The 15998-nt window shown below is 50.4% G+C and overlaps 7 protein-coding genes across 7 annotated transcripts; 3 read left to right on the top strand and 4 right to left on the bottom strand.

Moving 5' to 3' along the window:
* Positions 1-324: 324 nt before the first annotated feature.
* On the top strand, positions 325-1295 carry N7533_009660 (uncharacterized protein; the record flags this gene model as incomplete). The annotated part of the gene is made up of 2 exons (XM_057106310.1): positions 325-796; positions 874-1295. The coding sequence occupies 2 exons, from the start codon at positions 325-327 to the stop codon at positions 1293-1295; spliced, it is 894 nt and encodes a 297-aa protein (XP_056957759.1).
* Positions 1296-3712: 2417 nt separating this feature from the next.
* On the bottom strand, positions 3713-5311 carry N7533_009659 (actin-related protein 2; the record flags this gene model as incomplete). Its single annotated transcript, XM_057106309.1, has 7 exons — positions 3713-3799; positions 3874-3951; positions 4007-4572; positions 4644-4869; positions 4964-5107; positions 5167-5213; positions 5290-5311. 7 exons carry the CDS (start codon positions 5309-5311, stop codon positions 3713-3715), a joined length of 1170 nt encoding a protein of 389 aa, XP_056957758.1.
* A 916-nt stretch (positions 5312-6227) lies between these two features.
* N7533_009658 (NAD(P)-dependent oxidoreductase) lies at positions 6228-7444 on the top strand (the record flags this gene model as incomplete). The annotated part of the gene is made up of 5 exons (XM_057106308.1): positions 6228-6245; positions 6325-6513; positions 6605-6936; positions 6992-7129; positions 7186-7444. 5 exons carry the CDS (start codon positions 6228-6230, stop codon positions 7442-7444), a joined length of 936 nt encoding a protein of 311 aa, XP_056957757.1.
* A 260-nt stretch (positions 7445-7704) lies between these two features.
* On the bottom strand, positions 7705-9369 carry N7533_009657 (bZIP transcription factor; the record flags this gene model as incomplete). Its single annotated transcript, XM_057106307.1, has 2 exons — positions 7705-8831; positions 8889-9369. The coding sequence occupies 2 exons, from the start codon at positions 9367-9369 to the stop codon at positions 7705-7707; spliced, it is 1608 nt and encodes a 535-aa protein (XP_056957756.1).
* A 773-nt stretch (positions 9370-10142) lies between these two features.
* Positions 10143-11381, bottom strand: N7533_009656 (GTP cyclohydrolase II; the record flags this gene model as incomplete). The annotated part of the gene is made up of 2 exons (XM_057106306.1): positions 10143-10172; positions 10269-11381. 2 exons carry the CDS (start codon positions 11379-11381, stop codon positions 10143-10145), a joined length of 1143 nt encoding a protein of 380 aa, XP_056957755.1.
* Positions 11382-12161: 780 nt separating this feature from the next.
* N7533_009655 (SAGA-associated factor 29 family protein) lies at positions 12162-13319 on the bottom strand (the record flags this gene model as incomplete). Its single annotated transcript, XM_057106305.1, is given in 4 exon segments — positions 12162-12251; positions 12271-12448; positions 12507-13023; positions 13145-13319. The coding sequence occupies 4 exon segments, from the start codon at positions 13317-13319 to the stop codon at positions 12162-12164; spliced, it is 960 nt and encodes a 319-aa protein (XP_056957754.1).
* Positions 13320-14103: 784 nt separating this feature from the next.
* Positions 14104-15728, top strand: pmi1 (mannose-6-phosphate isomerase pmi1; the record flags this gene model as incomplete). The annotated part of the gene is made up of 6 exons (XM_057106304.1): positions 14104-14134; positions 14189-14209; positions 14260-14351; positions 14419-14656; positions 14724-15417; positions 15455-15728. The coding sequence occupies 6 exons, from the start codon at positions 14104-14106 to the stop codon at positions 15726-15728; spliced, it is 1350 nt and encodes a 449-aa protein (XP_056957753.1).
* Positions 15729-15998: the final 270 nt, after the last annotated feature.

Here is a 15998-nt window from a genome sequence, read left to right as displayed (position 1 = left end):
CATCCCCGGACTAGCGATCACTGATCTTTCAAGGGTTTTCCACTCGTCACATACCAGCAGTTCACATGATGAGCGCAGCTGAATGAAGGAGGAGGGGCTGAATACAACTGAGTCTTGAAGGAAATCTGAGAAACGCCTCAAACTATGCCCATTCTCACAATCTTGCCCGTCTACGCCTTCATTCTTCTAGATTAATTCCCTTTTCGAAGCTTCTGTACCCTTGTCGCCGTGCCTGGCGTGTCTGTGCTGCACGAGCCTTGTCCACTCAGCCTGGCTATTGGACCGTATACTCAAGTGATCGATTAAGGGAATGAGCACGCCATAATGAACACTTTCGACTCATCGGCGACCACTCCGACAGGCCCCAACAACGCTGCGGGAGCCAGAGATATCAGATCTTCATCGTCACGCTCTCCCACACATGCAGACTCCGGCCTGTCATCGTCGGCCGGTAGCAGCCGGTCCCACTCGAGCTTTTCATCCCGAAAGTATGCCGGATCGCAACATAACAAGCACACTACCGAGTCGACCCCAATCAATACAGGGGCTGGCTCGACACGTAACTATCAAGCCACAGCCGCACCAAACCCCCAGGGCGCTCCGTCCGAGGCAAGCAAATGGGATCAAAGTACCCCACGCCTCGATGTAGGCGGAAATGGCGCCCACCGCGCGCAAAGTAATCAACAAGACTCCCCCACCGAGCCGCACCAGTCATGGCCCAGTCGAATCGTAGATCGATTCGGCGCACTCGAGTTAGAAAATAAGGGGAGTGTCGCTCGCGACCACCTGGCTCTTGGTATGGTGTCCATTGTACCCTGATATCGTGTGATATCGATATCCCCTGAAATAAGCTTCTAACCCTATTCCCCGCAGAGCGAACATTCCTCGCCTGGATGCGCACCTCTCTCGCCTTTGCCTCGATCGGTATCGCTGTCACCCAACTATTCCGACTGAATACAGCCACCGCCACTACCGATACCAACAGTCTGCACGACTCAGCCATTCTCCCACCCCATCTCTCTTCGTCTATGTACGTCGCTACGTCTCCCTCCGCCCAAGACTCTGCTCGCCTCCGCAGCGTTGGAAAACCGCTCGGGTCTACCTTTATCGGCGTGGCTATCCTCATTCTCATCGTCGGATTTCACCGCTATTTCGAAAGTCAGTACTGGATTGTCAGGGGCAAATTTCCCGCAAGCCGAGGAAGTGTTGCTTTGACAGCAGCCGTAGCAATGGCGCTGATCGTCGCGGCGTTCGCGGTCATTTTGGCGGTTTCGCCAGGTGCCATTGAAACGTAGACACATTCTATTTGATTACGACGCCATTTTCCTCTCTCGGTCATGTCCTATTACACCTTTCGCATCTGTTCAATGCATAGCTCCAATGGTTTGCGTTTAGCATTGTTTGTATTGTCGCTTCGAATGTATCGAATGTCATTTTTGAACATGATCTTTATTTTCATGTTATTCTATTTTCTGGGCCTTGTTGGAACAGCGGTGGATTTTCTTCTCTTAAGTTCAATTTGTTCTCCAAGAATCATACGTCTACACAGACTGGAAAGAGTTGGCTTTCACTCGATTTGCTGCGGTGTAACCACTCGTCCCTCACAGGCATTATTTCGGGGCGCGATTTCTTGTTCTGCTACTATACTATTATGACATGCTATCTCTACACGTAATCTTGCCGGAGTAAGCTAGGGTCTCTGCTTCTTCTTTTCCACGTTTATACTATTACTATCAGGTCGTGACTACTGGCTGGCGCACTCAGGCTACCACCAGTTCTGAGTCATGGCATAACTTGAACTGTTCCATATTTGTTTCTTTTCAGATGGAGGAATGGCAGATTGATTCCAATTTCAAGTTGAAATAAATTGTCAGCCCCGGGCCATTGCGCTCTGCCAATCAATGAGAACATACTGAGATCTTGCTTGATTATTCTAGCCAAAATATCCAAAGGCCCTGTGCTTGGTAATTGAGAGCCAATCCACAGCTAGCAAGCTCGGCCTCATTCAACTTCTTCAAGGGCAGGGAACGGTCGACGGACCAGGTGGCGGCCTGATACTTCCTATCCACTGGATACTACGGTAAATGTGGAAAAAAGAGGATATTATAAAGCTTCTTTTCGAGCTATGGCAGCCGATAGCGGCCAGTGAGGACGAAATTATTCTGGCTGGGTGGAATCCTGCCTACCTTTTTCATGCAAAATATTGATCGATAGCTACTAATTAGGCAACTGCTACTTTTTATATGCTACTAGGTACCTAGGTAGCTACTAGTTAGTTAATAACTACTACCTAGTAGGTACGCGTAGGTAATGGCCACTAACTAGTTAGTATACAAACCTAAGAAAATTACAACCACACTGCCACAAGGATTGAAGTGATCGTGTCCAAGCAGCAAAAGTAGTCATAATTACCAGAGAGCTCTATTAGGAGGAGAAAGAGGTAGTCCAAATATAGATCCAGGAGACGACGGTGTGGGCGGTTTATTATTTCATAATTTCGTCCCCCTTGGCCGCTATCGGCTGCCATGGAGCTTCAAGTTCCTTTCGAGAATTTGACAGATATGAATCGATTTGCATAATTTCCATGTCTATGCTCTTTGACTCTCAAATATTTGTATCGTTCACGCTTAGTCTTTTCATATCATTTCATATCATCAGAATTTCGAGTATCTCTCATAGGAACTACTCTCAATTATTTTCGGAACCCACAGTAAGCCATTTTAGATTATTCAAGCAGCCTTGTTATCATCCCATCGTACAATAATAGATATTGGCCTTACTATCTCTGTGAGGGTCTTGTTGCGCGATGGACTCGAGTAGTCGGTTTCAAGGGGACCATATCTCCACCTAGATGTCCTTTGGATCGATTGAGTGGTAAATCTCATTGCCGAAATAGTACTGATGATGTTTCCATAGTTCTCTTGAAATGGTCGCTTGCAACTCCCTGACTAGCCTTTTTTGGCAGGCGTCGTCCAAGTCAGTCAACTGGATGAGAAGCCATGGGAGGTTTGGCGTGAAGCTTGCTTCCTGCAGCGGTTGAGGGATGAGGTCTTGAATCATTGTGGAACGATGTTGAACTCTGAAAGAAGTCGGGAGAAAAGCAGTACCAACTATTAGTAGTAGCAAAGAGATGAGCGGGTTCGAGGAAATGAGAGGGTGGAAGGGTAGTGAGAAGGCGCGGCAACAAGTCAACAATGTAGTTTGAGCCATATAGAGAGTTATTAAAGAGATCTATTTCTATGAGATATAATACTTTCGAGATCTAAATAACCTAGCATTTTATAGTATTTAGGATATTAGTAGGCCCTAGGGCCTTTTAAACCAATCTCTTTGGGGATAACCGCAGGGTAGGTCCTCTGTTGGCAGCTTGTTTGCTCCTTCTTCCCTTTTCGGTTTGCTGCCAGTACATTGTATAACTTCAGGAGTAGACATATCCGTGTCGATAGAAAATGTTCTTTCTTTTATTTCAGCGGTTCCAGTCCACCCGCACCAGACTAGTCTAGACACAATATAGAAGAGGCTGCAAGATACGGAAAAGAAATGGGAAGGATATCGACAGAACGAGTCGTGGGAGTGGGTAGAAGGGGGGAAAAGGACATGGGAGAAGCAGGATGGCACGGCTTGCAGGTAATGCGGGAGAGTGCGAAGCAAGACAACAAGAGAAAGAAGAAGAAAAAGAGAGCATAGAAACAACCGCCTAAATATACTCGCTTTACCGCGGACCAAGCTTCGCCAAAGCGCGCGCGCCCTGTTCCTCCCACTCCTGCTTGGATACCCACATGTCGTCCTTGTCGGCGATCTAGGGAAAAAAAAGAAGAAAAGTAAGCCGGCGAGTTTCAAGTTAGGCTCAGGGGTAGAAATGATGTGACGTACCAGGTTGGCAAGCACAGCACCACCCAGGAAAACCATGTGCCTCCGTCGAGGTGGATCCTCGATGCGGACCTTGAATTTCTATAGAGGTGTTAGTTACCGATGATATCCAATCAAGAATGCTCTGTTAACGTACGTTAAGGCGTTCTGGGTTACCACCCAGAACCCGAGTGAGCCAGAGCTGCTTCAGCTCCTTCTCCAATCGAGAGGGCAGACCGGGGTACATGCTGCTACCACCGGAGAGCACAATGGCCTTGTATAGACTGGATCGAACATCGACATCGGTGCCTTGAATGGTGTTGAAGACCATCTCCGCCATACCAGGCTGATCAACATCAACCAGATGAGGCTGGAACAGACACTCCGCGGCCTCGAATCGCTCGCTACCGACCCGGATAACACGGCCATCAGGAAGAGTGTAAGATTCGACAAGAACAGTGGTGTCCTCAGAGAGCTGCTTGTCAAGCTCAAGGTCGTAGGAGACGTAGCACAGCTTCTCCTTAATCTGACGAACCGTCTCGAAATCGGCGGTTCGGTTCAGCGCATAACCCCGGCGAAGGAGGAGGGCGATGAGGTTACGGGTAACGTCGCGACCGGCGACGTCCAATCGCTTGATGTGGTGGTTCAGCACGGTCGATTCGTACACGGGGATAACGTGTGTCACGCCGTCACCGGAGTCCACAACCACGCCGCTGCTCAGACCTGTTAGATCCAAACTGATTAGTCTATCTCCCTCCCAAATGTGTATATCCGGTCGAATTCGTTCTTCATACCCTGGGCGTACAGTGCCAGCACCGCCTGGATCGCCACATAGACACCGCCGAAGTTGTATCCCTCCAACATGACCTCGGCCATTTGCTCGCGGTTCTTGAGCGGGTTCATCGGGGGCTCGGTGAGGAGGATCTTGCGGCCTGTGGGATCGATCTTCATCTTGTCGTAAAAAGTGTAGTTCCACAGATGTTGCATGTCGTCCCATTTCTTGACGATACCATTCTCCATCTAAAGCGACCCCGCAAGGGACTGCAATTAGCGACACGTTTCTGCGGGGTAGAGAAGGCGCAGGCTGGAAGGTCCTTGTTGGATATCGACGTACCGGGTAGCTGATCTGGAGCATAGAGCGAGCAGCGGCAGCTTCATCACCGCACATGATATCCTTCACCACGATGTCGCCGGACTGCTCCTCCGTCCGCAAGATGGGTCGCCCCACTATCGAGGGGAACTGGTGCTCTGGGAAGTTCTGGGGAAGAGGTTGGGTTAGAGCGATGCTCAATCGTTGAATGGGTATATGCGACATACCTGTGCTGCATATCCGACCTTGAGGAAACCGGTTCCTCCGTCGAGCACTGCGGGCTGTTAGCTTGGGAGCTGGGGGAACACGCGGTCTGCTGGAGAGGGCAGCAGGCAGGGGGGGCCACGTACCAATGGGCATTTCTCCCGCCATAGTGGAGGAGAGGGTGTTCTAGTGCTCTGTAAATAGGTATGCACGGACTTTCCAAAAGGTGCGGAATTGGAGGTGTGAATGGGGCGCGGGGGAGTTGATGTCGGTAAGTGAGCATCTGGACAATCGGAGGTAACTGGCGCCTGCTGCATCATCGTTATTTACGTGACAATACCGTACATGCGCGGCTCCCCGCAGTCTGCGCCAACGTGGGTGTGAGCCGCAGCCGCGTGACAGAACGTGACAACCCCAACGGCTGTGGACATCGTGGCTTGGGAGCTATTAGATGAATGGATTAACAATCTTGAAAAGGACAAATAATTGGGAGATAATAACCAAAAAATAGAGGAGAAAACAACGAGATAGATTGTAGTGAGAGAGGACGAAGAAAAAGTGATGCGGTGGTGTGGCTATATTTAGCCTCGACAGACCCTGGGAGCATCATCATCACAAAAACAATTTGAATGTCACCATAAACTAAACCACAAATTGTAAAATATTAGACTAAGTCCGGCTATAATGTCTTTCCCCAGAATATCAGCACCCCGCATATGAGCCACAGATCCCCTTTAGCCCTTTTGAGGTACCGAGGACCACATGAACAATAACTACGGGGGAGGACAAGGCCAGGTATCGGCCGACTCCGATTCCCCTCGGGAAACGACGAAATCCCCCTCTTCACCGTACTATTAAACGGGCATGGTCGCTTGATTCTGGGGAAATTGACCATTGACAACAATTGCATCAAGTAATAGACTGTGCTAGGACATTGACTTCCTCAAAGTGATCGCTAAGAATTGAACTTCGTTATCAAAACTCGTTATCGGAACATCCCATTAGGGTATCGTCCGACCTCACATCCAATAGCCTGCTCGCTTTCCCGGAAGGCCAAGGGCAGATCACTCTACAATCAATCACAATGACTCAAATCGGCTGGGTAAGCTCAATCTTTTGCAGACTTTGCGGATGATTTTCGTATCCGGACGATAATGAATCGAAGCTAATGCTCAACACAGTATGGCCTCGGGTCCATGGGCCTGGCGATGGCCAACAATTTGCAGCGGCACCTTGCCGCGAAGAAGGCTTTGAGCCTGCTATACACCAATCGCACCATGGCGCGCGGACAACCGCTGCAGTCCATTGGTGGAATCGCTGTGCCTGGATTTAATGACCTGGTGGCTCACAGCAAGATTATCTTCACCATGGTAGGGAACCCCCCCCCTCCCTTTTGCCAGGCTCAATGGCTAGCTAGATATCTTTCATAATGAACCCCACCGTACTAACTTGTGTGCCCAGGTCTCCAATGACATGGTTCTTGAGAACCTGGTATCCTCTGCCCTCGGATCAGGACATACCCTCAAGGACAAGATCTTCGTAGACTGCTCAACTGTTCACCCGGATACGGTGAGCTCTGCAGCCGCGCTACTGAAAGACCAACAGGCCGCTTTTGTCTCAGCCCCTGTTTTTGGAGGAAACCCCATCGCCGTAGATGGCAAGCTAGTCTTTGCCATTGGCGGTCCTAAGAGTGCTACTGAGGTCGTGAAACCCCTTATTCAGGATATCATGGGCCGTCGTGTAATCGAGTGTGGAGAGGACCCGGCGAAGTCTTCCTTGCTGAAAATTGCCGGGTATGTGTTTTGATTGCATAAGACTGGACTTGAAATGTTACTGATGGAGACCTAGAAATATCGTCACTGTCAACATGATGGAAGCCGTTGGCGAAGCCCAAGTATTCGCCGAGAAGACCGGCCTCGGAACTGGCCCTATGGAGGAGCTTATTGGAGAGGCCTTTGGCCCTGTTGCTGGTGGATATTCGAAGAGGTACGTGCGAAAGCTTATGCTAAGTGCAACAGGATTCAGCTCACCTAATTACACAGACTGACCACTGGTGCATATGCCCCGTCCCTGGATTCACGTCCTGGATTTGGCGTGTCATTGGCTATCAAGGATGCTAAGCATGCAATGGACATGGCTCAGGAATTCGGTGTCAATCTCCCTGGCCTCGAGCTGGCTCGTGGTAACATGGAGGCTGCTAGAGAATATGCCGGCGAATGCCTTGATAGCAGCTCGATGTATGGTACCCTGCGTCAGCAGTCGGGACTCGAATTTTGGAACGAAAAGAGCAGAAAGGAGTAGTAGTACTAGAAAAATTAGAAATAAATGCCATTATATGATATATGAAGTAATATTATTCCCTGCTAAAAGTTCTAAGCAACTAGTGTTGTGCTGATATTTCATCGACTTCTATCAACCTTGCGTATGATGTAGCATGAAGTATATGTCCGGCAAAGTTCAAATCGCAAAACACATTAAACATTTCCCATTAATCGAAATTCAAAGAAGTAGGCCAAAGGTCGCTCAGTCGTGAAGAAACGTAGCAGCAATACCGACTGGGCCTAAGACGGAGGTTTGCTCGAATTCTTGTCAGGTCTGATTTGTGTGGTGTCGACCAGATTTGGATAGGTCTCTGCAAACAGTGGACCCAATGACCAGTTGGAGAGATTCCGTAGATGTCGCTCAAATACGGGGTTGATGAGGAGCTCATCTGAACTACCGGCTGACAAGAGACAGTCGGTGTCCTCATAAGGCCAATTCACATTCAGGCCTCGCGTGAAAGGTATGAACCAATTCTCAAAAGGATAGTCCTGGTGGGACATAGCAAGGCGATCACGCATTCGAGGCCAAGGGACATAGTCTATCCATGCAGGGTGTGCGGTAAGAAGCTGTGTGGGCCGCGGAGTATGCCACTCGGGCAGCCGATCATAATTCTCTTGCGTGGGATATACTTGCCAACGCATGATGAGGAACATGGTGTAGAGCACTGCCACTTGCTCTGGAAGTGAGGAGATATCTGGGAAAGTGCGCAGAATATCTGTGAACACTTTGGACACTGGATGCGAGTATACGCTCTTCTCCGGGTTGAGTAACGAGGAAACACTGGGATACGGAGGTCCCGCGAGCTTCTGTCTCGGTATCCCTTGAGCTGCTTCTTGCTGCCTACTGTGAAGAAAGTCTAACAAGATGCTGTCCAAGGGGCATGTCGGTGCGGTATTTTTAATGGGTATCGCAAAAGCGGGCCGCTCCTGGTCAGCCGAGTAGTCCAGTAATTGAGGGTATGGTGGTGGCTCTGAATTCGGTTGTGGGCTGCGGTAGTTCTCTGAACTACTGCGCCGAATCTGGTCGACCTTCGGGACATTGTGGGAAGGGTCGAGGAGGAAGTTGAAGCCGAGCCGCTCTTCTAAGCTGAGGTCTAAGCCGTGGGCGTTGTTGTGGCGTTGGGTATCCAATGCAGAGCGAAACGCGGCTGACTGAACACCTCCGTTGGAACTGTTGCGGCGACTTCCTAGAACCGGGGCGGAGTATGTAGGGGAAGGTGTATCAAGGCTTGCAATTGACTCGTCGTATGACTTGTCGCCTGTGACTGCATGTTGAGTATTTGGGGTAAGGTGGTCGGAATCGGGAAAGGGAGATAAATTAGATGGTGGTGGGATCGATCTGGGTTGACAAACGACGGGTGGTAGATCTATTCTCTTTAGTGCTGTATACGAATAGATTTACCGTGCTATCGTGTTGGACTCACCAGAGGCTTCTGGTCTTGCCAGTAGGGGTTGTATAATGTCCATCACCGTTTTGAGGCTCCGGCGAAGCTCTTGGTTTTCTAACCGGATGCGCTCGTTTTGCTGGACAGCCGCTTGAAGATCGAGGACCGGTTTCTGAGAAGCGAGTTCTCTCACTTGCTGTTCAAGCGCTTCGATATGGGTTTTGGTGCGCTCACGAATGGCGCGTTGTGCTTGGCGGTCATTGGCACGTTTCTTCGCCAATTGATCGGGGGTGAGGTTGGCGACACCTCGCGACGAGGTGCTGTTGAGTTTGCGCTTCCGTCCAGCGGTCGTCAGTCCATTATGGTGGTCAGGGATATCTGGAATGAGGGAATCGGGATCCAACGAGGCTGAGCGCGAAGGCACCGGGGATTCCTCGGGTTTGGCGCCAGTGGCTGGTAATGAGCGGCCCGGCGAAGGCACCGCATAGTCGCTATTGTTGTCCGGGGCGTGGCTGGCCATGGCCTCACGCACGGCTTAGAGATTGATGGCAGCCATTCAAGACTAGAAGCAAGAGAGAGCAGGGGGAAAGGCAAGGAATCGGCATTGGCGTTTGGAGTGGGTCAAGGAATAAGAGCAAGTCCAAGTCCCAAATCCCAGTGCGGTGGTAGACTTTGGGTCGGCTTCGGGAAGGTGACGAATGACAGACTTGCCGTGAGAGGCGGGAGCCTTTACTAGTCATTGACGGAGAAAGACCCCGGAACCCTCAGCCCCTCTTTACTAGTCCCAGTACTAGTAGTACGGAGTACCAGTTAGTATCTGAGTTAGTATCTGGAGTATTCCTCCATAGTCGCGATATCATGATCGACCTAAGATCTTTATAGTACGCGGCAATCTCCCCACCCGGAAAAGACATCCTGACGAGTCTGTGGCATGATCCCGAAGGCCTATGTATTTGCTCCACGTGTAGAATATAGTATATAGTAGGGTCATGGTCATAATCAAGCCATTGACTAGTATAAGAACTTGAAGTTCACCCCTTTCTCCCCCGGAGTTTATCATAGCAGAGAAACGATCATGTACAAGAACTTGAAGACCTCGCGTTCACAAAGAAAAATGAAAATTATGTACTCCTTAGCAAGAAAAGGCTGGTCATGTCGTATACCAGGGTATTTCACTTTCCAATGCATAGAATAGACAGATCACAATATGCATTCCGTGGAAAACAAAAAGAATGAACCAATGGGGAAAAGGGGAAAAGGCAACGAATAGCGATCCTGTAACAAGCGTCCATATCATTGGATCATATGGCCCATTTTCGAGATCTGTAACCACACGCATTAGTACCATTCTTCAAAGTTGCACAGCCTTAATCACAGCCTTGGTATCCAAGAAAAGGGGAAAAAGGAAACAAAACATACCTTAGTTTTCAGATAACCTTCAATCTCCGAACTTTTAATTCCTCGTTCTCCACCAGTACGCCAAGCCAGAGGAATCATTGGCACCCGTTCTTTAACCAATACTTCACGATTCAGTCCCTCAATGGCCCGGACCTTATCAGGGTTATTGGTAAGCAAGCGAACACCTTCTGGATTGACATCTGCTCCGCAACCCAGATCCATCAGCATGGCCGTCGCCAAGCCATAGCTTCGAGCATCCGCCGGGTGTCGGAGCAGCAGGTTCGCTTCGACCGTGTCAGATCCCAGATCCTGGAGATTATATGCCTTCAACTTCTCCCCGAGACCGATTCCTCGACCTTCCTGTCGCAAGTAGATAATAACGCCGCCAGCGGAATGCGATCGCAGGGACTGTGCCTCTGGAGGTGCATCGGATGCCAAGTCCTCGACCGGGAAGGACATCAATCGTGCAGCTTCATCCAGCTGTTCACCGCAGTCGCATCGAGCTGACCACGCTGTTTCGCCTGTGTAGCACTCCGAATGAATTCGTACCAGCGGTGGCTCTACCCTCGTTGAGCCCTCTGCTTGTAATTCATCCTTCTCGTCATCAACCCAGCTACTAACGCGCCCCGGGTGCAATTTGCCCACATATGCGCCTCGGATCATGCGGTCCATCTCCGTTTCTCCAGGATACACGCGATCTAAGCTGCGGCTTCGGATCTTATTACCGAATACAATGGCCAGGTGCTCTTTATTATCCAGGTCGTTATGATAGAGGTGCAGGAACATTTCCGCGCCGTTGGTCGTCGGAATTCGCGCTCGGACAAGACACTCTACTTGCGGAAGCTGCGAGAGTAGTTTGGGTGCTTTGGCGTGCTCGCCTTGGTGTCGGATACTGGCGGACTGGCTTTCATGGAGGGCTTTGGTTGGATTCGAGCTCAGATTCAATGTTCCGCCGGGAGTTGCAGGCGGGGTGAATGCGGGTGATAAAAGGGAGTCGGGGAGTGCTGGGGTTTGTTCGCCTGTCGCAAGGCCACTACCCTGGCTGGCGTCGTCTGGGAAGCCATCCGGGCCGCTGGTCGGAGCGAGGGACTGCGGGGGAAGTTTTGGTGAGGCGTGCGCCGGAAGGTTCGCCATTGCGACGGTCGGCAATGGAATGGAGTGTAGGAAGGATTTCGGAGTGGTGGTAAAATAGGCTGTACTGGTTATGGGATTGGGAAAAAGACAAGCATTGAGGTGGAAGTCGGAATTACTCTCGGTGCCACCGACAGTCTCATGGCGTCAATTATCTCTCCCTCGGCACCGGCACCGGTCATGAGGGGAAATTACTACACGCACAACGGAATATTGACCGACAGCACTATAGCCCGCTGAGTCAGCTCTATATCCGCAACGCGACTTTCTTTACTGCTGTTTTAAAAGGAAAGGGTGGTAAATATGACCAATTACGGGACTAAATAGCATACTGAATAGATTTGAAGCCATTAAGAGCTGCTAATATGGGGTAAATGTTGAGTTATAGATCAACCAGAGACAAGTGACAGCTCCAGATTAGGAAGGTGGCCTGCCGAGCTACCCGCTTGTCGTGGCAATAGTAAACTCTATGCTGTGGGCGGATCAACTCCCATGGGGGACCTGAGTCATCAAATTGTCAGTGCTTACTCTAGCAGCTTCCATCACTCAGTTCCGAAATCTCCATAGTGGATCGCATAGTATCTTAGTCTTATCATTTGTTACTATATTTTAGGTTTGTAACTTGGGATACGTAGTAAGGATGCCAGTTTGGCTAAATGAAAACATAAATCGTATATGGTCTCTCCGCTTCAAGTGGTAGACATATTGAACTCCAGAGTAGCGCCTCGCTAAAGGGTATCAAATCAGATCAAGAACAAGATCGTGGGTACATCACCGCCGTCCCTATTTGTTCGGGATGTCCAGGACATAGCGACGGTCAACTTCCATCTCCTTATCGTCTTCCTCGCCCTCAAATTTGAGGCGGTAGACGTCCTTTTCTCGACCCCATCACCTCTGCTCGATAGAAGGTAGTGGTGTCGGGATACCGTGCGAGAACCTGCTTCCCGACAGTAAATGAAGGCAAAGAGGAGCTCACTTGGGGAATTGGAATGAGCGATGATGCGGTCGTCTTATAGACAGCGCCTTGTTCCCCGTTCTCGTTAGGTTCGGGGTCTTGCACATCGTACCATCTGTTGGAGAGGAATCAGCCATGGAACTGTCATTAAGCCTGCCAGGGGGTCATCATACCGCTTCTTGTGACCGTCGCCAGATATGTTCTTGATTATGCATTGTATGCCCTCGCCTTCCACTCCCTGCTTGTTCTTGTTGTGCTTAAAGACAACCTGCGCTCCGACGACGAGAAGCCCACTACGCTCCGCGACAGCGCCCTTGGTACCTTCCGAACCTTCCTCAACCTTGACGGCAACGGTGACTGCATCGCCGCGACCCTCGCGCGCCTGAGTGCTTGAGACGCTGGCGCTGCGCGGGACACCGCCCTTGGAACGACTAGACTTGTCCGCACCGGAGGCACTTGGGGAATCAGTCGAGCTCTCCATATCTTGTCTTTTTTTACGCGATTTCGAAAGGGCATTGGATCGGTTGGGAGGGGCTTCTGCCTCGGAGGCTTTGCGAAGTGCTGTGAGTAGTTCCAAGTTCTTGATCACGTCGCATGGCTCGTCCTGCATGATCGATCGTTCGTCCTCGCTAAGTTTCTGACTCTGGCGCAACCATGTATCTAGTTGGTCATGTTCGGACATGGTGGGTTCTTTGCGAATCGAGGATCAGCTAGGTACGCGGGGAGTTTATAGCTCACACGTCATATCTCCAAGTTCGCATCGAGTGATACGCATGTTTCACCGCGGCAAACGCGATCGGGTGTGACTTACTGTTTCCATCTCGTGTTATCTTGTCGTTCAACGCCTTGATCTGAACGGAAAGGGAGGCCTGTTGATCGAACTTCTCCTTGGATTTGTGGATGTCCTGGCATATTCGGGTCCACAGCTCCATCTCTTCGTTGTTACCAAGCCCATTGTCGCGGGGCCGGGGACGATTGCGGGACATTTTGATGTGGAGGAAGATGGAAAGCTACCAAATCGAGCAGGCTCAAAAGTGGGCACCACAAGAGGTGGGATCTGGGGAATTGACGACTGGAAGCTGGGGGAAGCTGATCGAGGATCGGGGCGGTGATAAGCCCAAGGCGGTCGGCATTAGACGCGCGCCTAGGGTTGGCGCCAGGGCGGTCGTTCTATACTTCCAGATTGGGATGGTGAAGGTGATTATAATCTAGCGTAGGCCTATCTTAACTATAAATGAGATCGCTCTATCTCTACTACATACGCATATTCATGAACAAAAGTTGTTGTAGGCTTCTTGGTGGTTGACAGTCTTCGAATGCGGGGTTGGTTACTGGCAACTATACGCGCTCCAGCTCGCTTGGAGTATTGATATTTAGGTAGTAGCCCTGGAGTGTTGTTTGATCATTCGATTACCAAAACGATCGGTAAATACAATATTATGATAGCAAGGGCGCACCTTTCTGATCATTGATCCCTTTCGGTCGATATGGTGAACCTTTCGAGTTCCGGTATTTGATATCAACAAATCAATAGACTTTGATGGGAATAAGTAAATGTTTGGCTTGTCTGATAGAGCATTCCAAATGTAGGGTGTGGACCTCTTTCAATGCCGGAAACGTGTCAAATTCGCGTGGATCCAAAAGCAGACCCTGGTGTTACAATGGGTTGTCCTCACCGGGGAGGGTCTGAGGGTCTTGGCGTGGAGATTCTGCGTAATAGAAACCCGCTGAGGCGCCCACCCCAATTCTCTTCTACACATCTTCTCGAAAATGCAGATTCCTCTACTTCGGCTGCAATGCGGTATGTATACTCTCTAACAATATAACCGGCAATTCGCTAACTCGTCCAAAACAGGCGTCAATAGTTACGATTGGGGTAAGTTCGTCTCACTCATGTTGTTTGCCCCGCACTCAACCCCATCATAGGCAAGGTCGGCCAAGAGTCGGCAGCAGCTCGGTATGCCGCAACTACGGCTGCCCCGGATTTCAAGGTCGAGGATGACAAGCCATATGCAGAGGTGAGTCCCGATCATGGCCCTATAGCTACTTTAAAAGCAAGCCCGTGGCCGCTAATCAACTTTACAGTTGTGGATGGGCACTCACCCCTCGCTACCCTCGAAAGACGTCGAGACCCAGCGTTCCCTCCTCGATCTCGTACAGGACAACCAGGCTCTCCTATCGACCGAAATTAGCGAGCGATATGGCAGCCGCCTTCCATTTCTGTTCAAGGTGCTCTCCGTCCGCAAGGCCCTGAGCATTCAAGCCCACCCCAACAAGAAGCTGGCCGAGCAGCTCCACGCGCGGGATCCGAGAAACTATCCCGGTATGTGTCGTAGATATAAGCTTGAATCTATCTGAATTGGAGGCTTACACACAACTGCTCTACTCAGATGACAACCATAAACCCGAGATGACCATTGCCGTCACCCCGTTTGAAGGACTCTGCGGCTTCCGCCCACTCGCCGAGATCACCCATTTCCTCCAAGCTATCCAGCCCCTCCGCACACTCGTTGGCAGCCAGGCTGCCGGTGACTTTGAACAGGCCGTCAAGGGTAATGAGGACTCGGAAGACTCGTCGGTTATTCAGAAGAACAAGGATGCTCTGCGATCTTTGTTCACCATCCTGATGGAATCTGCCCCCGAAAAGGTCGAGACCGCTTGTAAGGAACTTGTTGCTCTCGCAAAGGATTCCCCAGACAGCTTCGGTACTCTTCCCGGCGAGGTCGAGACCAACCCGTCCAACCCTGGCGAGCTGGCCGAGATCATTGGCCGACTTGACCAGCAGTTCCCCAACGATATTGGATCATTTGTTTTCTTCTTCCTTAACTTTGTCAAGCTGGAGCCCGGCGAGGCTATGTTTTTGAAGGCTGATGACATCCACGCTTATGTTTCGGGAGATATTATCGAGTGCATGGCTTCTTCCGACAACGTTGTCCGCGCCGGCTTCACCCCTAAGTTCAAGGACGTCGATACTCTGACCAAGATGTTGACCTACTCCTACGCCCCCATCGAGGATCAGAAGCTCCGACCAACAGACTACCCATATACTATCCTGAACGCGACAGCTTACTCGAGTGCTTCCGAGTCTATGCTTTACGACCCCCCCGATCGAGGAGTTCAGTGTTGTCAAGACCGACTTGAAGCGCACTGGCGCCAAGGCGACCTTTGACCCCATCGAGGGCCCCAGTGTCATCATTTGTACTCGTGGCAACGGGACCATCACTGTCGGAAGTAAGACGGAGGAGGTGCGCGAGGGCTATGTGTTCTTCGTTGGCGCCACTGCTGAGTGTATCATCCAAAACACTGGCAGCGGAGAGGGCGAGGATGATGTCTTTACGACGTTCAAGGCGTTCTGCGAACTGGACGGTAAGGAGGACTTGACCAATGGCAACTAGGTCCTCAATTCTAATCTGGATATGTTACAATAGAGCGTGCTGCACGTAGTGCGAATCTGTGACATACTCTGTCAAAAGGCTACAACAATGAAATTGCATGAATGAATGGAAATATTCTTAAGTCAGCCTTCAAGTAGGAATGGAAACAAAATTGTTATTATCAATTACTTGCCAAGACTAAATGCCCAAATCAATATATGTTTGTAGTAAGTACTGACGTACTCCTAAGGTTGTCGGAAATGAGGCGGCCCCACACGGGCCAGCCGAGGC

Source organism: Penicillium manginii, assembly GCF_028828005.1.
Source record: "Penicillium manginii strain IBT 31320 chromosome Unknown utg000006l:1.0-4164085.0:1.0-4166146.0, whole genome shotgun sequence".
NCBI classification, from domain to species: domain Eukaryota; kingdom Fungi; phylum Ascomycota; class Eurotiomycetes; order Eurotiales; family Aspergillaceae; genus Penicillium; species Penicillium manginii.
Note: the sequence above shows the minus strand (reverse complement) of the source record. Positions and strands in the feature narration are given on the sequence as shown.